The 25,758-nt window shown below is 41.2% G+C and overlaps 2 protein-coding genes across 2 annotated transcripts; both read left to right on the plus strand.

Moving 5' to 3' along the window:
- Nucleotides 1-1,191: 1,191 nt before the first annotated feature.
- LOC142368281 (E3 ubiquitin-protein ligase znrf2-like) lies at nt 1,192-9,179 on the plus strand. The gene is made up of 4 exons (XM_075450406.1): nt 1,192-1,989; nt 3,516-3,611; nt 5,845-5,950; nt 8,269-9,179. Exons 1-4 carry the CDS (start codon nt 1,671-1,673, stop codon nt 8,324-8,326), a joined length of 579 nt encoding a protein of 192 aa, XP_075306521.1. The 5' UTR covers nt 1,192-1,670; the 3' UTR covers nt 8,327-9,179.
- A 745-nt stretch (nt 9,180-9,924) lies between these two features.
- txnl4a (thioredoxin-like 4A) lies at nt 9,925-14,058 on the plus strand. The gene is made up of 4 exons (XM_075449537.1): nt 9,925-10,063; nt 10,279-10,453; nt 13,107-13,210; nt 13,554-14,058. Exons 2-4 carry the CDS (start codon nt 10,301-10,303, stop codon nt 13,723-13,725), a joined length of 429 nt encoding a protein of 142 aa, XP_075305652.1. The 5' UTR covers nt 9,925-10,063; nt 10,279-10,300; the 3' UTR covers nt 13,726-14,058.
- The last annotated feature ends 11,700 nt before the right edge of the window (nt 14,059-25,758 follow it).

Consider the following 25,758-nt stretch of genomic DNA (forward strand, 5'->3'; position numbering starts at 1 on the left):
GCGGCGCCAACAGCCCGCTGGTGTTACTTAAGCTGACGTCACGTGCAGCTGCGTCAAGCTGGAGTTTCGAGTTACACAAAGGAAACCAAGGATTTGCCATTCAAAGTAAAAGCATGACAGCTGTTGAGTGTTTTTTAAAATAAATGTTGAATAACACTTTACGTGCATAACAGGTTGAGCTCTTATAAAGTTTCAGTTTAACCAGCTGCTACATTGAAGTGATAACAAGCTAACAATCAAATACATACAACCTGTGCAAGTTTTGACTCTTATTTGTTTGTATGATGTCATAAAAACATGCGCAAATATGAATGGAAATACAGTGTGAAAGGCAAAAATGGCCTGAAACCTCTTAGAGAAGTCTTCAGGAATATCTCTCCAGGCTTCTTGGGGGATATTCCAAAGCTCTTCTTTGGATGTTGGTTGGCTTTTGTTCCTTTTTCTGGCAAGTTGATCCCACACTGCTCCAATTGAAGGAATCGTCCCTCCATGAGACCCTTAACCACTGATTTTCAGTCCACTTCTCGTGTCATTTGGCATAACTAAGCCATTTCTGCTCGTTTCCCTTCCTTAAGAATGGCTTTTTGTTAGCCATCCTTCCATGGAGACCATTTCAGCTAAAGAGTTAAATGCATCCCTCGGCTCTTGTGTCAAGTCTCCTTTTTCTTAGGAATATCATTTTCAGATATTGTTGATCTCTTGTGGATGTTTTTTTTTTTTAGGCCTGCCACTTTGCCCTCTACTTGTCCAGCTTCCACATTTTTTACAAAAACACACAGCACACCATGCCAAGATATCACTCTCTGAATACTCCAAAGCCTACAATCATTTTTCAGCATATTTTTGTAGCTGATGATTAAAGTGTAAAGGCCCAGTCTCATCTGAGAGTGTGATTGCTAGTTTATTTAGTTTAATTTTTTCGTCAATCACCTTTGAAATTCAGGCATTTGCAGCATGTTTTTTTAATTACCCCAATTAAGCTCTTGTGCTAATATGGAAAAGCAGAATGATTCAGTGTAGGTTTCAGGCTTGTTGAACCTAAAACTCATACAATTAATAAAGCTCAAAGAGCTTTGCACATGTCAATAAGTCAAACTGACGGATAATTATAGAAACGTTTAATATAGTTCCACTGGGCATTTCAGCCTTAGTTTTCCCCATCAATGGAATACGTTTAATTTGAAAGGACAAACCCATCATCATCCGGTGTACTTTGGTTCGTCTGAGCCAGCCGCCCCGCCACAGGAGGAGGGCAATCCCTGCTTTTATTTTTCTTTCCAGACGGCCGCAGTTCAGCACAAAAACAAACTTGGACCAGACGAGCTTTAGGCCAACACTTGCGCTCATGTCTTCGTCTGAAGCGGGCCAGCTGAGGGCTTTTAATTGAACAGATCTTACTCACTTTATTTTTTTCACTGTTGACACAAAGGGGAAGGGCTGTGCAGAGAAGAAAAAGAACAATTGAAAAAAATCAAGTTTGGCGTCAGCGAGTGCGCACTTTACGCACGGGGCGCACCGTGAAACTGTGATGCTGGATCACCTCCCTGCACACGACTTGGGCTGCGTTTCCTTTGTTGTTGTCATCTCTTCTGGACTCGCTGTAATTATGTGTCGTGGCTAAAAACTTTAAAGTGTTCACAAAAACCTTGCAGAGGAAAGCCCGGAAGAGCATGGGGGGCAAACAGAGCAGCCCAGGGTTTGACGGCAGAACTCGGGCTTATTCCAGCTCCGATCTCCCATCTGGAAACACCAGCGGAGGGGAAAGGATTGGGGGGTTCAGGTACACAAATGGTCCCGATGGCCCCCGGATCCGATACACGAATGGAGTGCCAGCGCACTCCGGTATGAGTATCCCCGGGGGCGGCAGGTCGGGGTCACACAATCAGAGCTTCGATGCCCCAGATGGTGATGAGGGCGAGCTGCCCCCTGAAGGCCACAGGCTCCTTATAGGGTCCTTACCGGCTCACCTGTCCCCTCGCCTGCTGGGAGGTAAGATTGTTACAAAATCCTAACAGTTAACCAGTAAAAGGTTTTGAAAGACCAGTTGCATGTGGGTACATGTTATTGCGCTGTGCACTTATTAGAATTTTTTTTAATCTCCTGATTTCCTTATCTTTCCTTTGTCAGTGTTACTCAGCAGTGAGTATTGATCTAACAGCGTTTAATGCTGTTTATTTGATCTTTTGCAATATTTGCAGTTTATTCGTTGCTCTTAGCTGTAACATCTGTAACATCCTTATCTCTTGATAACAATACAATGGCTCCCTATGACTCCAAACTCAACACGTTGCTTCATGTCAGATGAATTTCATTTTCTGACAGTCTTGAATCACAAGCTGTTACAGTTGTTGTCGGAGCTGCTGAGTATTTTTCCATTTGACATGTGATACCTGAGATATGTTAATAGCTGTCTGATGACTGAGCCCTTTGTTTAGCACTTCTGCACATTTATTGTAGCCACAGGTGGCTCTGCTGCGCTGCGCTGCCCTTTGTCTTCCTTCTTCTGCTTCTCCTCTGTTTTGCAAAGCGGGCCTGTTTTTCACTCTGGCTGAGAGGGAAGAGTGCACTATGTAGGTCAACAGATAAGAGCTTCCTGCTGGTTACACATTGCATGACAGGCACATACGCAACCACACACACACACACACACACACACACACACACACACACACAAACTTCCTGAATCTGCAAGTCTTGCTGTTTCCAAACGAGGGGGTTGTCGTTTTCAGATCAGACCACAACAAAACAGAAGTCAAACTAGCGCAAAAGGAGCGTTAAAACCGTTTAACATCCATGTTGCTGAGAAACGAATGTTCCAAAAGGAGCCCAGCTTTCCTGTCAGAGCCCTTAGAATTGCTCTATTTTTTTGGTTTGTTTTACAAAGAGATCCATAAAAGTCCCCAACAGAACCAGAATTACTGGCATGGGTAATAAGAAAGTCTTATCACTGATCAATAAAGTTTGTTCACGGCAGCCACGGGACTCTGACTCCGCAGGCTTCACACACCACCCTAACAAACACATGACATAAAGCATGAGGCAGACAGCTGGAGCAGTGATAATTGCCAGCTTCACATATGCCTTTTTTATTGTCTGTCCTTTCTTTGTTGAGGTGTTACAATGTTTAACAGGAGCTCATCTTATCTCAGGTCAAGCAGCTCTTGACCTAAAAATCTTTGTGCAGCGTAGAAGATACACAGGGAGGCTTTGTGTATGCGGGTCAATTATGCGTCACTAACTGGATTTATAAATAAAAGGGCAATCTATCGCCTATGCTTAATTGTGTGTCTGCAATTTGCTTTGGGCAAGGACATATAAAGCTTGTATGAGGTAAGCAGATGGTTACATTTTATAGGAGAGGGAGAGTTGCTTGCAGGTGTTGGGTCACGTAGTGCCGCATCAGAGAAAAGCACAAATAACAGTCCCACCTCCTCTCTTGTGTACATATCAATAAAAGGCTGTGAGAGAGCCACATCAGGGTCCTCATGGTTTTTGTTTTGATGTTTTCTTTCCAGGGTTCCACTGTCCTGTTTGCTCCAAGTTCATGGCAGCGGATGAAATAGAGAAGCACCTGCTCATGTGTTTCAGCAAAACGCGCCTCACCTACAACAGTAAGGCTGTGGGAGCGGGGGATTCTGAAAAGTCTTTGGTATTATTCATAAAAGACGCTTAACTAATCCCAATGGGAAATAAAATTGTTCCAGTACACATTAATGAAAATATAGAATATAAAGTAAAAACAAAATGTCACTGTATAGAGTCGTTATGCTGAAGAAGCCTCTGACTGAAGACACTATTTTGTGTAGATGGTGCACAGCGTTTTTACTTATGGCTCATTTTTGATGAAAAGAGACACAAACAATGAAAGAGGCAAATGTAGGTGTCTTAGGACATGCACATCTGCAACTGTAGACACTACATATGAGCAGTTCTTCTTACTGATGATGCCTCATCAAACTCGTTGGCGTTTAAAAATAAAAGAAGGGCTACTTATTCAGCAAACCCAGAATCTCCCATGCTTGCTTTTTATGGTGAAACGACAGGAAATTATATAACAAAGGAAAATATCCATATTATAATAATATCCATATCCATATCCATAGTATTTTTGTTTTTTGCTTTCCACACTCAAAGCAACACAGTTTGAGTAGCTCAGGGTCCATAGGAACCCTTACAGACTTTGGCAGATAGTAGAATTGACATAACTTGGACTTAGGTGGATCCTTAAGGACACAAGAAATATGAATCGGCCCTTAAATGTCAGTTATATTTAGTTGCAAATGTGACGGCGGAAAACTTTGGCCACCTGCTGTGACGTACTTGTTCGCATTTTAGTTTCTGAACAGTGAACCTGATTTCAGGAGGTCGCCATCTACAGGAGGTGTGCTGTGCATGCAGGCAACAATTTTAGTGTAATTACAAGATGTTTCCAGGCCGCAGTTGCCCACAGAGAGCCACATACAGACTCTCCGATGAAGCTATTCACACATACATGGCACTGAATCTACGCACACTTACAGATGCATGAAGTATGACAGCTGTGATAAAGTACCTTCCAGAAGTCTGTATGGAGGACTTTGTTGCGTACGTGCACTGTAGACTGGGCACTATAGAGGGGGTATTCCGTACATGTACACAGTGAATCAACTTGACGACATTTGTACAGAACTCCAAATGGAAACTCTGCGCCTCAGCAGATTTTTATGAATTAACCTGACTTGATATCAAATTTTTGTTTTTTTTGACTCCATCGACTGCCCCCACATTTGTAGCTACGAAAATATGACCGTTGACTATTATTTTTTACTGATTACATTACTTTAGAAGTACAAGTCATTAAATTGGATCTGTTTCCAATCTCTTTATAACAATGCATCATGTCTTACATGATTATCATTGGTCTTTTAATCTTTTCAAAAATTTACAGGTACAAGTAGGATTTTATAAAGTCAGAATAATTCCCCTGCACTAAAATGTGACACAGCACAGCAGGAAAATATCAAAACCTAATACAAACAGGCGTTGCAGCTGCACGTCTGTACTGCAGTCTGTATGCATGCATGTTGTTTATTAGCACCTGTACAGAGCGCACACACACACACACACACACTCACACCTATTTGTGCACTTGCAGGAAAGATGAACAGATAATGTCTTTGGAAACAGTCAGATACAATCACTACACACACATTGCGGTAAAGACTTGCCAGGTTTGACATTGCAGAATGTGCACAAAGTGGGTGTTTTTTTGTGTACATTTCTGTACATACACACGCACACAGCTGCCAGACAGCAACACACTCACAGCAACGTGCATGTTTCTGATAAACGTACAAATGCAGCTTGTATACTGGACAATGACACTTAGCTTATCATAAGTGTACAGGCGTTGCTTTATACCTTATCTAACTCATGTAAATACTTTATATGTACATTTGACTGGGTTTGTCTTTTGATAAGTTTTCATAAAAAGACCGCAAAGCACTAAAAGCACTAGTAACTCATTTACCTCTGATACTGACACAAAGGCTTATCATATCTTGTTTTGTGCGTAAATATCGTACGTAAGACAAAATCATCACCTGATAACGTGTCTGTCTGATCCGAGACTTCACATTTTCGCGTAAAGAATTGAATGATTAAAAGTGAAACTACTTTCCATGCCGAACACCGTCTATTCCACTTGGAGACTGATTTCCCCCACTCTTATCTGGGCTTAGATGATCACAGGTATTCTGGTATCAAAGGTTAAACAGATGGCTGTGCAGGATTCAGTTGACTGAACATTTGGTGGGCGAGGCAGCTCTTTGCTCATTTCGTTCCTGTCCGTTTTGTCTTTCTCAGAGGACATCCTGTCCAAAGACTCTGGGGAATGTACCATCTGTTTAGAAGATCTGGAGCAGGGAGACACCATTGCCAGGCTGCCTTGCCTCTGTATCTACCACAAAGGGTAAATGATAGTTGTGACTTGGTGGACATTTACTTAGTGTATGTATAAAGTACACAAACACACCTACATGCTCTTGTGAATGTTTTAAATGAATGGTTTGGCATTCGGGGGAAAGTCACATGTTTTTTCAATTTTCAGATTGACACAACTCTTATGATCAGGTCTGTTGTTGACTACAGTAATATAAAATCAGATGCTTTCACCTGTGGTGAAAATATATACTGATAGGCTAACCGCTGTTTCACCACATTTCTAATCTTTGTGCTATTCTAGTTTATGTATAAAGGCACGAGAGTGCTGACAATCTACTCACAAACTTTGTGGCAAGCATGTAAAAATGTAAGAGAATTATCCAGACTGTCAAACTGTTGTTAGTTTTTCTGTAGTACTGACAGAGTAGTGGAGGAGTCTATTTGTGCCAAGCACTTAACTCTTTCGGTGCCATTGACGTCTATAGACATCAAATGCGTTTTTTAACGGAGCGGGCTGGGGGACAATCTAGCGGAGTTTGTCACTAAATCTTAGGCTTGTAAACACTAAATAGAGAATATACTGGCAAAATTACCCGCAAGGTGGCAGCAGTGCCACTTTGCACATAAAAAAAGAAGTTTTCTCTGTTTTTTTTTGGTCAAACAGCTGTTTTTGGTGAAACCAACCTATGTTCTACTGTCTATTACTAAAGGACTGAAAATGGTAGAAACAAACTTTTTTTTCCTGATGAAAGAAGAGAGTCTACTCTTTCGTTTGGTAATTTCGGTGTGTACATAGTCATAAGACACACTTTTCTGTGGGTCTTGGAAAATCAGTCAAAATACTGTAAAACACTTGGCAGTATGGGTCTCTCTGAACTGAAAATGGCTGGCAGCCAATGAGTTAAATGCACAAGCACAATGAAAAGAATAAAGACAGAACAGATTTTGTTCCCGTGGAGAAATCTTTATGAATAAAAGGAGTGACACCAACTGTACATTGTCATTATTGCTGATTTATTTGTACAACAGTTTGTCAGATATTTTGTAGCCTCCTTCGCTTGCTTGCAAAGAGTTAATTTCAGTGATTGATAGTAACAGGTGGTTAGCTTGACATAGCAACTGAAAACACAAAACCACAGTTAATCTGGCTCATTCTAAAGGTAACTAAATAAACAAAAAATAGATGTGATATGTTAATTACTTTAGCTTTCAAGTGATTTCACTTGTTTTTGGGCAGCACCAAGGTAGCTTCTTGTTAGGTATCTGTTATTGCTAAAGCGAAATGACGTACTGACAGTTAGCCTATAGCCTTTTATTTAGCACACTAGTTTGACCTTTGTACTCCCGTAGCCCCCTAAACAAATTCATACTTTGCCTTAATACAGTGCCTTGTCTCTTTAAGGTCCTCTATCGAAAGGCCTAGTCTACCCTGATTAGACAGCTAATTTGTCAAAAATGTCAGTGTATGAATAAGCTGGTCATGTTTTGTTTCAGGCATGCTGAAACACTATGGTGCAATAAGAGGGACAAAATGAAGTTTCCCAAGCTGCATATAGTAAGCAGGGGTCACAGACCTTGGTGGAAAATTCTTACAGAATTTCACAAGATGGCAGGTCATGTGTCGAATCAAGCATCTTGCCACAACATCTACTGCCACTTCTGGGCATTAGCATGCTAACGCTAGCAACCCACTGGATTAGCTTGTACTGTTATGAGGCATTTTGAGAAGTATTTTCTGTCTGAAAAGCAGCCCCCTTTGGTGTAGATGTTCAGGCTTTAAGATAATTCCTTTATAATCAGTGTAGTGACCATTTGTCCATAAAAACCAAATTAAACTAAAACCAAACAAAATCAAAAGGCCACTGATGCCCCATGGGGATGTGGTTTAACGCAGGCAAAAGAAGATGAATGTCCAAGCTGAATTCTTGCATTTTCTGATGATTTATTTCAAAATAATAAAACAAACCAAAGAACAAAGAAAACCATGCCTGCTACTCTCTCCTTTTCCATGGTAAAAAACCATTGGCCCACCCAGGTGCATGCTGGTACTCCAGGTGCCTACCTACACAAATAGCTTCAGGTGCCCAGTGTGACCCAATTACCAAAATATTCTAAAAAAATAACAAACAAGGAATATTAGCAAAAAATCTAATCTAAATAAAGCACTGAAATTAATCAAATAAAGTTACTCATAATTAACAAATTGGATTTACAACTAGAACCAAAAAACAAAAACTAACTTTACAAATAACTCCTACAATCAGATTTTAGTGTAGGCAGGGGCCCCACCTCAGTTTTTACCTTTGACCGCTAAACTTGCATGTTTCCTTCTTGTTCCTTTTTCAGGTGCATAGATGAATGGTTTGAGGTGAATCGCTCGTGTCCGGAGCATCCTGCCGACTAAGCGCTGCAAAAGTGCAGTTTCAGTCTGCAGTACATCACTGAGGCTGACTATGTGCCCTGACCAAATCCCAACACTGCCTGTTCCAGCTGAGCATCAAAGTTCCTCAGGGATTATAAGACATTATGATGCACAGAATCTTTCATATTGCCTCACGGAACTGCGATGGACTCTGGATATGTTTCTCAATGTGATGCGACGTTCAAAGAACCACTGGTGGAGCCATTTGGACTTCAGAATATATATAAATATTCCAAATTGCCAAGTGTTGGCCTAAAGTAGGTGCATTTAAACTGGAGTCTGATCCAAACAGTTATTCTGAACTGAGTGTGGTGTTACAGCAGAGGACTTGTCCAACATGTTGAAAAAGAGATTTAGGCTAACTGGCTGCTTTGAGTCACTTAGCCTAAATTAAAAGGCTGATGTTGTGCAATATGAGAGACAGTCAACCGGAATATTAAAAAAAACCAAGCCTATATCAGCTTTAAGGGATTCCTGCAGTGTTGATGGTAGTCAGGAAATGGGTCTGAATTGTATTCCAAGTTGGCTATCAATATTGTTTGTGAAACAATCATGTGTCCTTAACTAAATTGTCTAACATAAGATGGTCAGACTTTGTTAATCACTTGGCCACTTAGTACCACAGTAATATGATTGTGTAGCTTAGTGGTGAAATTAAAGAAAGGTAAAGACCTATCTTATGATGATTCATAGTCTCTCTAAGGAGTGCCATAATGTGCTGCTATGTCATAGACTGGAAAGTTTTCCTATAACCTTTGAACCTTTTTGTTTATCGTTTTCTCTGTTTGTACTGTAATGAATTGCACAACAATAAATGTTTTATCTTTGTGTCTTTTTCTGCATAAGAACTGTTCTGTGCTTCTTTGTACCTAAACGTAGAGGAAAAAAAATCACCTCCCCCAATTTAGAAATGAGTAGGGGTGTATGACATATGCTTTGAGTTAATCTTATATGTACAGATAAGAGGAATATTATAAGGTGTACTTATGTGATATATTCAGATTGTTCTTTTTTTTAAAGTATTTATAATGAGTACTGTATACCTTCTACAAGATGACTAAAGTTATCTTGAAAATTGTTCTTAAAATGCTTCAATTAGCTGAAACAGAACTCACTGAGATATTCCTTACAGGCATTCTTTTTAAAACTTCCTCACTCATATTTTCATATTTTTTGTTTTACTTTCTAGTTGGACAAGAATCAGAAAGATGAAAAAATTACAGATACAGGCATAAGTGGAGGATTATTTGTCAAGTAGTGGTCACTTTTAGAAATGGTAAGTCAGATTTTAAAATGAAATGTTCGATATGGGAGCTCTTTGTGGAGTGGTTCCATATGTTCTTTTGGAAACGTTTTACCTAACATCTTGCACATGGAGACGGACACAATTTTGCCCCAAATTATTTATCATTATTGAATATAACATGACAATCCAAATTTTCTATGAAACTGCACACAATAATAGTTAAATCATCCATAAACCCCCAATTGAAACTACAGATTGTTAACACTTATTTGGAAAAAGAAAAAACAACGTTAAGGTTAGCGTGACGTAACTTTAGCGCGTCGCTTGTGTCGCGGGTTAGATGACGTGCACCCTGAGACGTTTGTTTGGAGTAAGGGTACACAGAAGGCAAAAAAACCGTTCAATAAAGTTTGCTTTGACTGAATCGCGAGTAACCTATCACCACACTGAGTAGTTATTTTTGCCATAATAAGGTAAGAGTTTTTATGGACGATTTCCTTCCTCGAAGGTTAGGTTAATCTCCATTCCAGAATTTTCCTTAGCTAACGTTAGCTAGCATCAACTCAAATCCTTTAGATACACAGCTAGCGTTAGCTTGCCCACCATGTTCTAGTACTCACACAGTGATTCCCTGGTTCTGAGTCATATTAATCCACCCTGTCTTTTAATCTGTTGATTTTCATGTTAGGAATCGCTAACTCTGGGTCAAGATGTCGTATATGCTACCACATCTCCACAATGGCTGGCAGGTAGATCAAGCCATCCTGTCTGAGGAGGATCGAGTCCTTGTTATCCGCTTCGGACACGACTGGGACCCAACCTGTATGAAAATGGACGAAGTTCTATACAGCATCGCTGAAAAGGTTTGATTAGTTTATTTTCTGTGTCATAAACCGGCCTTTTAGGAGACTTTATCAGCCAGCTTACAGCATCATGTGTGCTCAGTCATACTATCTGTTGGGCTGATGTTTCAGTACCTTATTGGGGTTGTGAGCCGTGTTGTGTGTGATCCAAAAAACACGTCGGTATCTGAAAGGCTTAAACGTTGGCTGTCTGAACCTGGTTCTTATGTACTGTAGGAAAATTAAACGCCTGACGAGGTCACTGTTTCTGAGGTTTAGTTAAAACTCGCCGAAGACAACGAGGTACAACATAGGGACATACAGTTAAAATTATTTTTTTCATTCAGCCTGATAGAGAGGTATCGCTTACGGTAAGAAATAATTCTAGATGTGACATTGGACCCATATCCACTTATAGTGGTGTCTGTAGATCAAACGGTGTCAAACTGATCCAAACTGCAGGTTTTTGTTCCAACCCTGCAGCAGCACAGCTGACTTGTTTCATTCAATCAACTGGAACAAAAACCTGCAGCCACACCGGCCCCTTCGAGGATCAGTTTGACACCCCTGCTGTAAATGGTCACAAGGGAAAAATACACATGCTGTGACAAAGATTAGGTTATCAAACAGGGGGGAATTTCAGGTAGATCAAAAACCGCTTAGTAATTGAGGAATCAGATTAATACATCACTCACAGTGTAATCATTCACACATAGTGATGAATTCTACCACACTACAAACATGTGACCAACAGTGGATGCACTGCAGACATGTTGCAGATCATACATACTGTTTAGCCACCAGACACCAGAATATTCAGGGGCATCATGATTTAGTTTTACTTTGATTTGTTTGAGTTTCTTTGTAAGAGTACATCGGATGAGGGCCCTTTGCAGGAGACGGTTGTGGTTTTTTTTGTAGATTGTATGCTGTGAAGCATCATTGCTGTTTTCATTCCTCTCTGAGGTTTATCATTGATGTCACAACCAAGAATCTCATGGCAGTATGAGGTGTTGGATGATTTTTTTTCCACCCTTCAAACAACACTTCGGACGACATTTTCAGAGCGGCTGCTCAAAGCTATTAAAGGAGAAGTTCGTTTTTTTTAAACCTGGACCTTATTTCTGGCATAAAATACGTTCATCTACTCAACGATAACAGTTTGGTGAAAGTCGGCGTCCTTCAGAAGATATTTAGATCACTCAAGATCCGTGTATATCCATATAACGGGAGAGAACAGGGCAGACAATACAGCCCTCTAAATAAGGCAATATCTGTCTTTATTTCACCAATACTTTAAGACGAACGAATGAATGAACGCGTACTATTGCACTGTTAGTTCAGAGCTGTTATTGTTGGCTATTGGGGGCTTATCGGGGGCTTTCTACACATGCGTCTACTTAGATGACGTCATCAACGCACACCGCTGCAGCACAGCTTATTTACTCCGTGCTCTGTGACGGTCGGCTAACTTCACACAGAGTTTGCTACTTCTAGTTTTGTGCAACATGGCAGGATATTTATCAGATTTTGACGACGTGGAAGACCACTTTGAGTACGATAGACGTCCTTACCGGAGTGAATGAGCTGTGCTGCAGCGGCGCGCGTCGATGACGTCATCCCACTAGATGCGTGTGTAGAAAGCCTGATGGCCCACAATAACAACAACATGGAAGGTCTGAACTAACAGTGCAATAATATGCGTTCATTCTGAATTTAACAAAGTCTTTTTTGCTAATGTGGGAGTGGTGAGCTAGTTTCAGATAGACTGATACGAGAGACCAACGAGTTTTGGTACATTATTGTACATGAAAAATGGTAGAAGAAGTCATCTTTCCAAAAAAATAACATATCTCTGTGTTTATAACTTTAGAACAGACAAAATTAGAAAAAAACACTTATTGTGTGAACAAACATCTGACATTCATACTATTTTTTATTTTGTGTGTTGTTTTTGCTTATGCTAGCTGTACCGGCCCCCACCAGTTCCACATAGGTTTCACCTGATGAGTGTCTTACTGCAGTATTCATTTGATCCACTCACATCAGTCTTGACTACACAGCTCACGCAGTGATAAAACCCCGACTGATATGCTCACCCTGTGGCATCCAGTGATGGGCCGATCTGCTGCCCCAGATGGGCTCTTCTGTGTTTTATTGTAGCCATTTACAACTGACATATCCTACAAGAGCAGGTCGGGTTAAAATGACCACAATACAACATATTATTTCATTTTCTTCAGTGTCGACAATTTTTGTTCATAGGATTGATTGCCAGTAGCGTCATTCAGAGCTTTCAGGCGAAGGCGCTGATTGGCCCGTTTTCTGTTGGCAGCTGCATTCACGCTCTCCTCGTTGGGAATGATTGAAAATAGAAGCAGACATCAAAGAATACAACACAAGTCCTTCCTTTTAGTGTTAAAATCGGGCCATTGATTGGTTTATGGTACGTTTAGACATGATTCAGGGGACTGTTTAATGATTTGATAATATTTTTAATGTTAAATTAAGGTTCAGATACAGGTTTCTTTGTGTGAAAAGTATTTTAGCTTTCAAAAGGATGTCATCCGTTAGCGGGCTTTGTGTCATGTTTTAAGGGAATTGTGTTGTTTACTTGTTGTCGTCTTGTATTACAGTCATAGTAAAACCGTGTGCCCCCACTACGTCCTTACAGGTGAAGAACTTTGCCGTCATTTACCTCGTGGACATCACAGAAGTGCCCGATTTCAACAAGATGTACGAGTTATACGACCCCTGCACTGTCATGTTCTTCTTCAGGTAAGTGTCTGTAACGGCTTATATGCTCTATGTACAACCTCTGGCAAAAATGGTGGGATCCCAACTCTCGGAGGATATTAACTCACTCGTTTTAACTGTATAAAATTAAACGACTGCGTGAACATCTGCCAAAAGTTGGGATTTCATCCCTTTAGCCATTTGTTGTAACAAGCACATTTAAAAACCGTTGAGCCGAAGTGGTTTCTATCCAGGATGATGAAATAAGTCAAATAAAGGAATGTAAATCAATTCGAATGGTGTTAATGATCCTTAATCCCTTGTTAACGAGTTAACCTGCCGTTGATCAATGTAAAACGGTGTTTCTGTGTGTGCGTCTTTCCAGGAACAAACACATCATGATTGATTTGGGAACTGGAAACAACAATAAGATCAACTGGCCAATGGAGGATAAGCAAGAGATGATAGACATTGTTGAAACGGTGTATCGAGGAGCGAGAAAAGGAAGAGGTCTGGTGGTGTCTCCCAAGGATTATTCTACAAAATACAGATATTGATTTTTTTTTTTTTAGATCTTTTATTTTTTTGGTTCTCTCCACTTTTTGTTGTTCTGTTTTTGTTCGCTGATATTTTGACACAACACAGAGACTACAAATATCAGAAGTTAAAGAATGTTTTTCCCTGCTCTGGCTTTGCCGGTGAAAGCGGACATTATTCCTAATAATGGCTTTGACTGTATTACTTTGTGCCATTTGTGTTTTTTGTGCGATTTATTCGGTTTCTTAAACATCAGGTTGTCTGTGCTCTTCAAAGACGTATTTCTGTGAAAAAAAAGTGTGAAAAAGGTCAGAAGTAACTTTTAAAATAAAAATGTTTTTTCTACATACAAAGTTTTTGGTGATGGTACTGAAGTGAAAGGATGTAAAAAGGAAATAAGTTAGCTGCTGTTATCTTTGCAAAGATCATAGCACAGTACATTTGAATACGGCGAAAGACTGTCGAGACATTTCTGCAAACACAACTTCCCCAGGTCACAGACAAATGTTTAAGATTTGCTTTGGGATCATATTAAATCAGGCGTTTAATTTCTGATGCCGACAGGAAACCCGAGAAGTTCCAAAAGAAACAATACCATTTGCTGCGCGCCGCTTTTGAAATCTGATCAGCCTTTTTGTTCTTGCGGCTGGAAAGCTTAACTGGCGTTTTAGCCATGCTCAACCTTGGGGTGACTTGTTACAAAGTCTCCAGTAGATGGAGCCAGAGTACCCGACAGCGAGCATCGCAGCCTGCTGATGGCATCATTGAAAGACTTGGGATTCGGATTGTCTTATTTGATGATGATGAATTAACATGAAATGTATTAGCTGGGTGTGCCAGTGTATTATGCAAGAAAAGAAAAAAAGATGCAGAAAGATGAACAGTGTAGGATTTCAAACTGGAAGGAATGTTCTATTTGTAAAAATAGAGTTGCGTCTGAAAACTGAGAACATTATTTGCTGCACATAGATACAATTTTTAAAATCCATTAAATGTACACAGTAGTAACTAAAGTAGTGTCATAGTAACTGCCGAGTATTCTGTGCACACTGCTGAGATACGCTCGCATACCTGAGCTGAGTGTTCTCGAGTGTGATGTCCTGTGGGACGAAGCTGCACTCTTGTTTGCTTGTTTTGGCGCCCAGAGCTGTGTAGCGCCTGCCAAATGGGGAAAAATACACATGCATTTTACATGCAGTGCGTCTAGGACGAGCTGTGAAGTGTGTGATGAACAGGAGATGTCACCTGAAGGAGCTTTATTTTTCCCCCACAGGACCCTACCTTCCTCACAAAGTGTGGCCATTTCCACCAGTAGGAAGTGATGATGTTATGAAAATTTTCATTTTATTTTTAGATTTTTTTTTCCTAATTAATGCAAGAAAAAAAAAATCTGTATCCACAGTAATCCCTTAATTCTAATCCTTCCTTGGGAATTGTTAAAGCCTGTCTGCAGTATTTACACACGATGAAAACAATGAACGTTCTTTGTTAAGCTGTCTGAAGGCAGTCCAGTCAACACGGGAGCTGAATCTTCCACCGAGGACAGCTTTCAACAGTGAGAGTTACTCGAATATTGAGATGAAACAAAATGCTCTAGGAAATAAAAAAGTAAAACAGGAATGTGTGGATTAGAGAAGCGCGACTGTTAGCTCTCTTTTTCACCTCCTTATAATCAGACACCACACATTGCATGGGAGACGGTCCAGCCTGTTGAGTGATGGATGAGGTGAACAGACGTATTCAGTATCACTGTCTGTTCCACTTTATGTGTGCAACTGTTTGGAAAGTATAGCCTGACACCTTGCCCTCTCCTGACTGAGACAAGTTGGGAGTCACTTGGGCAAAGAACCCCCCAGTATCAGAGTAAGAGTGTGCATCTTCTGTAAGGTGCAGTTCCCGGCTCTCCACTGCCAAGTATTTGACTAACTGCCCCTTTGTGCAGGCCAGAGAGCTGGATGGAGGAGAGATGGCTGAACTCCAGCTGGCCGTTAAAAGGTGCTGAGGAAGAGGAGGAGAGGCGCATAGCTGCTGTGGCCGCTGCAACAACCAAACACTTTGACCACACTTGGCTGCTCGTGAGTGAAAGCCACTCGGCCAACAAAAAAAAAGGCTTTTCAGGAACCAGAAAGTTGCAGCCTTTCTAGGTTAAGTATGTTGAATTTTTTTAGGTTAGCAATTGAAAGTTGTAGCCTGATCGTGACCCAGTTGCTCTAATCTCTACACTAGCAGTCGTGAACATATTTGCAGTTGAAAATAAACTACTTTCCTCATGTTTAACTGTGTAGACCGTGCTGAAAGCCTACAGAAGCCCCCTCCAGGCGTACCATGTCCTTTCCACTTACATTAACGAAGAGTCTGGCATGGCTTTGTCTTTGTCTGGCCTGCCCCTGCAGGGTCCATGTACGCCATTATTGTGTCACTGTCTTCATAAGGAGCACGGGGCAAGAGGTCGCTGCCGATGGTCCATTATAATTTGCATTATCATGCATTGTTGTTTCCTATTACTGTTAATCAGATCAGCCTCTGGGGAAAGGAGGAGGTCCGGACAACTAAGGGATAGTGGGGAAACGCCAGTCTAGACATGAGCGGATACTTGGCAGGATCAGCACTGAGGGTTTGTGTGAAGTCGGACAGAAGGAGGAGGAGGAGTGGTTGTTCTACCTAAAGACTGTATAGGGGATATACACAAACACCTCTAAAGCTTTATTAATCCAGGATCTGTTTTCAGCTGATAGCATTTGAAAGGAGGGTCCAGCAGGCAGACCACAAGGATGATCTGGGTGCCAGAGGGAAGACATGCTGGCATCCCGCCAACCTCTCTATGTCTTTCTTTCTTCCCTCCCTCTTGCCTCTCTGGTCTGTCACTATCCATGTGGATACCCAGCACGAGAGCAGCGTGAGGGGCAATTGCCAGTTTTTTGGGATGCCCTACCCCCACCCCTGCAGGCTCCCCCATTGGCACAGATACAACCCAGATACGGTTTTCCACCCCCCTACCTTTTCTCTGTATCTTTTAGATCTTTATCCAATCTAAAAATGCATCACATGAGTCACTGACTAGCATGTGTCATGCCACTTTAAATTCTGCTCTTTACATACCCACTTTCCCAGAGGCAGGATGCACAGAGATAATTGTAACAGCAGAGGTTATAAACGTTTTGAGCTTGTGATGATTTATCATTCATTACGTATGAGTCATAATCTTTTCAAACAAGGATTTATACTTTTGTTCCCAATTTCCCAAACCCAAATGATAACTCTTTGCCAATATCACACTGTTGTATTTCCTTGGAGGAAAAAGTACGGTCAACAAGACAGATGAAGTTAAAACAATTTGGCAGTGTGAGGATTTTGAAGTACAGTACATGGCAAACTTTCCCTATATATGTTCTTTCACAATAGCAATGTCCTGTGTGTTCATCTCTTGGCCCTGCCGCTTAGCCCTATCCCCACAAATGTTCTTTTTCAGCTCATGTGTCCGTGACTATAGAACTGTTAAAGTAGCTCCACCTCCTGCAGCTCACACACTGATGCTTGGTAATTAGCAATATGATGATGTTATAATGGCCATAATGATATATCTGGCAGAGGGACCGAGTTAGTCCTTTTTGCTTTATTTACATCAGCTTCATTTTGCTATGAATGCTAATGTTCGTTTGTGTACCCAGATTTTTTTTTATTCAGGTGTTTTAAACCAGCTGGAGTAACACAACAAACATTGTCGTGTTTGGTGTTTCCCTTAAATTCTTTTCCTTAAGTGTTTCGGTCGAGGTTCGGCTTTTTCATGTCGTCACCTTTTCAAGGTACAGCCTGAAGAAAGTCAATCCTGAGGTTCATTGATTCCATTCTTAAATGCGTCTGACCGAAACACATTTCAGAACTGAGAACCTGCATCACCAGCAGCTTCATGGCGCTCCACCAACCAACAAGCTGCCATGGTCAGACACAGCAAAATACTGAGCATGAATTATTTCATCCTCTTTCCACTTTACATGATCTGTCTGTCGTAAAATGCATCTTGCTGCATCAGGAATAATGATGCACCCACATGATAGCATTAGACATGCTGACCAACAGATGTGAGACCCTACATAACAGTTGGGCCCTGGTTTGAGATAAATAGAAACATGTTGGTCTTCTGATGGTGGTTCCTTTATGGTAAATATTTCAATATTACTTTCACATCCCATCAGAGAGAGACTAAAGAAAAGATTTACTCTGTGGATCTTAATTTAAATTCTTCAACAACAGAAAAGATAGATGTGCCATTTAATGATGTATGAGTTGGATTAGTTTTTTTTAAAACTGTATCTGTATTTAACAGCCAATCCAGCCTGCCTGACCCTCTAAAGTATCAGTTCGTCAACAACCCAATCCTCAGCCAAGTGCAACACCTGTTTCAGTTTGCGCATACCATAACTGTGATGTCTATATTTCTATCAAGTATTCTTATTTCTGGCCCTAATCCATTTCTGATTTTTTTAATAGACTACATTAAGGTAGACTGCTTTGTAGTTTGTAATGCAGATAATTGTCAGCAGCCAGGACAGAGAAAGTGGAAGGAGTTCTGGCTACTGAATGCAGTTCCAGCTAGTTATTAATAACTTAGATGGAATGCTGAAGGATCCCTCAGGTTATGGGTCAACCGGCGCATCTTATAGAGGCCATTTGAGTACAGTGAAATCCCTCCTGTTTAAAATAAAGAAAGTACTCTAAGATGGTATGAGATGTCTGACATGGCATGTTTCCTGCTGTATGTGTCCATCAGATATTTCACTGCAGTGATCATAAAGGTGAAAAGGGACTTGAAATGTCCAAAAACAAACATTTTCCACCCCATTACACAACAACACCAGCATGCTTTCTGTCGGGGCTCATCGGACCACGCAGTTGCTGCTGCAACCTTCCATTGTCAGGTTTTTAGTAAACTCAAGCACACTGTGGCCTCAGTTTCCTGTTGTTAGCTGACAGGTGTAGCAAGTGGCCAGCGAGGGTATTTTTAAGCACGCTTCACTCATTGGAGCAGTCTGTCAAACTGCTGCCACTCTCACATCAATGCGGTATTCAGTGTTCATACAACTGCACATGAAGTTGTTTTGTCAAGGAGAAAAGCTGAAGGAGGAACGGTGAACACAGGCTTGTTTCCAGATACCTTCTGAACCAAGATGCTATTTATTCATATGATCTGTTACCTTCCTTTAAGACTTACTCAGTTGTGTGGGCTGAAACGTCACTTTGGGTTTTGGCCCAGTGGGGTAAACATTCAGAGTAGATGAAACATTGCCTACAGGTTGCCAAAGATTAGCCAGCTTGGATGTTTCATCGTAATAACATGTCAGCACAAACACATGAACAAACACTACACTCTTACTCCGTGGCGGCCTTGATTAATAGATGCTGACACACTTAGCAGTGTGTGTTACTACGTTCGTTAAAGCCCCCCCCTCCCTCTCTCTTTTTGTGTCTGCCTTTTATTCCACTCACGGTGATGTGTCTAAATGAATTTGCATCTCTTCTCCCACTTAATTCCCGAAACAGTGTCATCCCTCCGTTTGCTATAAATCGAGGTGTCCACTGAGACAGATACCAGTACACAGAGGGGAGGTGTGTTTACGCAGTCCATGGCAATGCGGACTCGCTGGTGCGCTGTGCTCACTCTGAGCAAACACACATGGATCGCATGAGGCCCCTGGCTCTCCAAATCTCACCTCCATTCATGGCAGGCGCCTCCATTCAGAAGCTTCAGACCCAATTAGCACCTGCTCGGTTCTCACAGGCAGACCAGGCCTCCTGCTACAAGAGAAGTGTGACACCGACACATGCTCCAGCTGAACCAACAGAGCGTTCACACAAACGCACACACACTCAGGCTTGAGATGGAAGAACTCCATTTTGTCTTTTCCTAATTTCAAGAGGTGCATAATCCATCATCGTACATCTAGTTTTGATCTTTTAGGAAGGTGCAGTGAAACTTTGATTTCCTTTCTGCTGAGTGACCTTGCTTTATATTTGTACCTCTGCTTTTCTCACTGTTGCCCCGTAATGGGTTATGACACGATTAAAGGGGGAATCCACTGATTTTTAAGCGTAATGATACTGCTGGGCTGATCACAGCTTGTGAATGGAGGAAAATCTTCTGGACATCAAAATAAGACATTCTTTTGCAAATCCCCATATAAACTGTAAGTGGAGAACTAAACACTGATGATCTACATTTGTAATACTGACCAGACAATGATTTTTGCTGGGTTATATTTTCTAAGGTTGATTGATACTTTACTGGATGATACTTTCCTGAAATAATTTATTATTCATTTGTTGTTGTGAGCTTTGACATCCATTGTCAAACCAAAAGAAATATATTGTTTTAATCCACTGATAGTAAGCATACTATGTGTTTACTGTTTAAAAGTAATTCCAAATCTTATTCAGTTACATCATACACTGTGCCACGTCCATGGGGTTTTCCCCATGTTTTTAGTTTTATGTTATATCATGTTTTAGGTTGTTTCATGTCTTGGTTTTTGAGTTCATGTTTAGTTAGGTTTTGCCATTGTTTTTCCCTCAGTCCCCTTGTTCTGTTCATTAGTTTCACTCACGTCACCTGTTTTCATTGTCCCCAGCTGCTCTCATTTGTCAATCCCTCCCAGTTCAGTATTTAGTTTCCAGGCTCCCCTTTCAGTTGGTGATTTCTTTCCCCCGATTTCACCACTCCCTGCTTGCCACGTCTTAAGATGGTGGTTTTTCATGCCATGTCATGCCAAGTCTTTTCTTTTTCTTGTCACAGTTATATTCATGTTTTTGCTCCCACAGTTTAGTGTTGTCATCCGGCTCAGCCGTGCCTTTTGTTAAACCCTGTTTTGTGAATAAACCCAGTTTGCTCTACACCTCTGGAGTCCGCATCCGTGCTCTGCCAACCCCCCACACCCCCTTACTGACACACTGGACCTTGATTAGTTTGAGACTAAATTGTGATCACACTTGGTTGTATGATCAGGTCTGTTCTGCTGAAGAGGGCCTTCCTGCCATCAAAGAAGGGAACATCTAAAGCCTGAACTAGTCACGTTGCACCACAGACGTCCATGCTGAAGCCCACGCTCTCTCTTCATGACTCTCACAAGCTAAATGTTAGGCTTCTATATTGATGAGTATGTGGGCTGCTGGTAAGCTGGCATTGTGCACACACTGCTCAGAGCATCACCACTAACAAAATGAGACCGTAAATGTGTATCATGGCTGTAGACCGACTTTTGGACATTAAATAAAATGTTGCTCGGAAGTGTTTTGTCCCTGAATGAAATACATGAGCATCCCCTCCACCAGATACCCTCACCCACTTCTTCTAGTCATCCTCTAGCCTTCAGCCGTTTTTCTCTCTCACCCCATCTCGTCTTTCCCTCTGCCTATTTCTGTCACCTTTCTTGGGAGTCATTGACAGAATGGACGCCCCACACCCCACCTCACCCTCCATCTTTTCTTCTCCATCCTCCCGCCTCACCCCACTGTTGCTGTCGATGTGGTCTCCCTGCCCCTGCAACACCCCCGCAGAGCTCAAGCGGTTAGTACAGTCTGCCTGTGCTCTCTCCTTATAAGGGCAAAATACATTGACAGAGGCAGAGAGAAGAGGCTGTACCAGTGCAGGCAGGCAGGTAGGGGGGACAGTGGCTCAAGCAGGAGGAAAAGAAACATGTGATGTTGAAGAAGAGGAGCACAGATCACAGGAAATGGTGGAGAAGTGGAGGGAGTGATGAAGATGGCCAAGGAGAGAGGGTGATGGGCGATTGTGTTATAAGAGAAAGAGTCGTGCCATTGCTTCTAGTCTTCTGAAAGCAAATACGGAGGCAAGAGCAGTTGTTTATACTGTTTATTTTGTAATAATTTTATGTATTTGTGGAAAACATGGGGGTTACAATTTAGACAGAGGAAACTGTCCAGAAAAACTCATTGTGTTTGTACTGGATAAGATTTAATCTGAATTTTTTTCTTATCTGTTATGTGAATTTTTCGTATCTCTACATTTCTATTCATCCATCCATCCATTTTTCTGTACCCACTTAATCCAATTCAGGGTCACATGGGCTGAAACCTATCCCGGCTGCTAGAGGTGGGGTGCACCAGTCCATCACTGGGCCACATGGAGACAAACAACCATGCACTCTCACACTCACTCCGAGGGTCAATTTAGAATCACCAAAAAAACATACATGGATGGTTTGAGGAAGTTAACCGGAGAGAACCCACACTTGCTGCTGGTTCTTCACCTCAGTTTGGTGTATATGAGCCCTAACATCACGAAAACACCCTTAAATTAGCAACCTTTCCACCAATTTGTAAACTGAGGGAAAGCACAATAAGGCAAACAGGGCAACCCTCATAGCCAGCCCTTTCTCTTCTTTTTTTGTTTTTTTGTGGAGTAGCACAAACACTAAAGGTGACACAGTCATTTCAGACAGCTTTGACAATGACATTAACTCTGAATACCTCACGACATGTTGGTAACCTACATCGGTTGTACCTGCAGTTAGAACGTGCACAAAGAGTGTAAATATTTCCCGTTGAAAAAAAAAAAGATATAACCTGATGCACCAAACACTTCTGGAACTGCTTGATAGAGACTGTGGAAAAGGGCAAGTACTTTCAAGAGAAAAGAAAGAATGAAAAACTTTGAAATACAAACAGGTGATTGGATGAATCACTTGCCTATCTCTTTCTCTCACCCAAACAGAGAAAGCTGGTGAATAGGTGCTACCATTATTGACAACTGGTACCCTGACTGGTCTGTTAGTTTGTATTTTGGCCTCAAACAGCTTAAAGCATGGCAAGGTGAGTTCTCTATTGGTTGTGATCTGGTGAATTGAAAAAAAATAATTCTGTGGAGGCTTTAACTTAAAAACCTGCACCGCACACTTTCAGCATTTTCATCACTGGCTGTGATGTTTCTATAGACTGATGGAGACATTTTCCTATAGACTCAAACAAAAGGCATAATTTGCTTGTTGCCTGAAATCTGCATCGTTCACAGTAAGTTGTCTACATCAAAAGCATTTAATCATCATCATCCTTTCATTCTTGCTGTGATCATCTTATCATATTGTCAAGCATATGATGTTTTCATGAATATACATTTCCACAAGCTTGTGTATTGTCCAATTACACCACTCCATAGTCAGCTGACACCGAAAGTACTCAATGGAATTTTCTTCTACACATGCAGAAGTTTAGTTTAGTTTAGTTTATTAGTTTATTTAACAGGGGCCTACTAGTGTTGCTACTACAACTAAATACATCCTAAAAAGCAGCAACATCATACACAGCAACTACAAACAACAAGAACAACAGCAACAACATCTTCACTTGGACATACACTACTCAAGAACACTACTATCAGTGTGCATAAAACACGTGAAAACGCACATCACACAGTATAAAAAGTCTACAACTACCATATACAGTTCTATGAGGAATCAATGATCACATCGTTGATTAGCCTTCAGCCATACTTTCAAATTTGTTTTAAAATGGCTGAAACTTATACACTATCATTCTGATTGAGTTCCATTGTTTTACTGCACTAATGGAGAAAGCTGATTGGCTAAAAGCAGAGACCTAGAAACCCTTACTTTATCTCTGCAAAATGATATGCATTGCTTGAGTGGTTGTGGTGCGAGATCATGAGTAACTTTATACATCAAGCACACATCAACAACACAAAGAAAACTTTCGAAGGTCAACAAGTTGTATTTTGTTATGATGGTACAATGATGGTAATTTCCTGTTTTTTTGTCAAGAACCTTTATGACCTGTTTGTAGAGGGAGCCTAGAGGTTGTAAGATGGTTACACCTGCCTGAGACCAACTTGTAGAGCAGTAAGATAGATGTGAGAAGATCATTGAGTGTAAGAACAGTTAAAGTATCTTTACACTGTGTTTATATATTAATATCCCGAATTCATCCTTGAGTTGGAACAAACATGTTGGGTGCATTTACTTTCCAGCAGAACTGATTATCGAAGCACCTACATGTGTGTGTCCCTGTCAGTTCATGAGATTAATAAAAAACAGGAACCAGTTTATAGAAAAAACACTCTCTATCCTATCGCCACTATTACAGCTAACAAAAAAAAGATACTTTTTTTAAAATAAAAAAGTTAAAGTGTCATTTTGTAAATAAAAGATGAATCAATTTTATCTAGATGGAGTTTCTGTGATTCCAGTTTGGATGCTGTCCTGTGCTATTTTTTACAGTTAAGCCTGAATTCATTTCATTTCCCCAGCACATGGACTTTGAAGAAATTATATTTCAACTGCCTTTGCCAGGCACTGCTACAGTCATCCAGTAACCAACCTGCATAATGATGCGCTGGATGTTTTTGGTACCAGGACTTCAGTCCTCTGGGCTGCCTGGTGCCGGTGGCTGTGAGAGGGGATATACAGCACTGCAATTTCTGAGGAGGCGGAAGTGTCCTGCTCTCTAATGGCTGCTTGTCAAGAGCTTCAGCCATCTTTGCTTTTACTGTTTTATTAATTTACTATCTGTCCTTCATAACATGACAAGTTGATTTGCACGAAGTGTCCTTCCATCTCAATGTCGTGCTGGACCGGCAACTCAAGATTAAATGCTCACAGCCAACACTTTCTGCTGTAACTTATGATTAGAGGCAGAGGCGCACCTTGTCAACAGGCAAGGCAGGCAACTGCTTGGAGCCCCGAGCCACTAGGGGGCCCCCGAGAGCTGAGGTGCATTCAATCAAAGATTGTCTAGTTACTTTATAAACTGTCTCAAACAGTGGCGAACGTTCGTGGTGAACATGTTTTCTTTAAACAGTTAAATTTAAATGATTTAGTCAAAGATTGTCTAGTTAACATGCCATTCTATAATTCCATAATTGCATTGTTGACTTCGTCAAACTCACGTCAAGTTCCACTCTAGGCTATGTTCGCGGAGAACTAGCCCCTCAGAGTGTTTGCGATTGTTGGCAATTTTCGCCGGAAATTCAAGGCTAGTGGAAAATAAAAACCATTTGATTTTTTTGCTTGGGGCCCCCACAGACTCTAGAATCGCAACTGATTAGAAGACATATTCCTTAAGTGGAAGTCAGAGGGGACGTCGGGTAAAGTCATAAATCTTACAATAATGACACAAGAATTAGTGACCACTTTGGAACATTTAGTTTGCTTTCAGCCTCACCCACTGTCTCGCTTTTTGTAAAGGTTTAAACAACAATAATACTTGGTTGGGTTTAGGGAACACAACTCCCTGGTTAGGTTGCTAAAACTAGTAGGTTAGGTTTAGACATCAAAACTACTTGGTTAGGTTTAGGAAAAGTTTTCTGTGTACGGTTGTGGTTTGGTATAGCCTGGCGACGCCATCCTACGTACTTCCGCCCAAAGATTTTGGCTCCGCACATAGTCTGGCCAAATCCCCCTACCTCGGTTCGCTCAGTGTTTTGCCAATCAGCAAACAGTTGCGAGTGGTGACGCAGAACTCACCATTATGTTGTGGAGAAATTAGAGTCGAATCCCGCGTTGGTCAGCCGTCCATTGGGGAGTTTATTGAACAAACCGTCACAGCAAAACGTGCATTCAGAATGTACAAAATGTCCGACGAGCTCATCTGGTGACACCCTTTTATACCGTTTTATCATAACAAGTGTACGTGGCCCTCTCTGGAGGCGCCTAGCTTTCGCAGTTTATCATAAACACGCTCCTTCTAACTATCAACAATATTCTGAACCAGTCAACAAGGCCCAGGATGTAACTAGGCCAGAAGTCATGAGCATGTCATGACATCCTTCTCCCACATAGTCCCCCCTGAAATCACTTATCAGTGATTTAATAAAGAAATAATCTAAAATGAAAGAAAATCATCCCACATAGTTAATTAAGAATTAATTAACATAATCAACACTCAATTATTCTAATAAGAATTTAAGTTCATGGAAGAAACGATTGGAGGAGGGGTGGATCATGGGTCCGGTGGAGGAGACGACCAAATCACCGCCTCTGGACGCCACGACAAAGGGGCAATCTGGTAAGATCATGTCAGATTGGGTC

This window comes from Odontesthes bonariensis, chromosome 18 (assembly GCF_027942865.1).
Source record: "Odontesthes bonariensis isolate fOdoBon6 chromosome 18, fOdoBon6.hap1, whole genome shotgun sequence".
NCBI lineage: Eukaryota > Metazoa > Chordata > Actinopteri > Atheriniformes > Atherinopsidae > Odontesthes > Odontesthes bonariensis.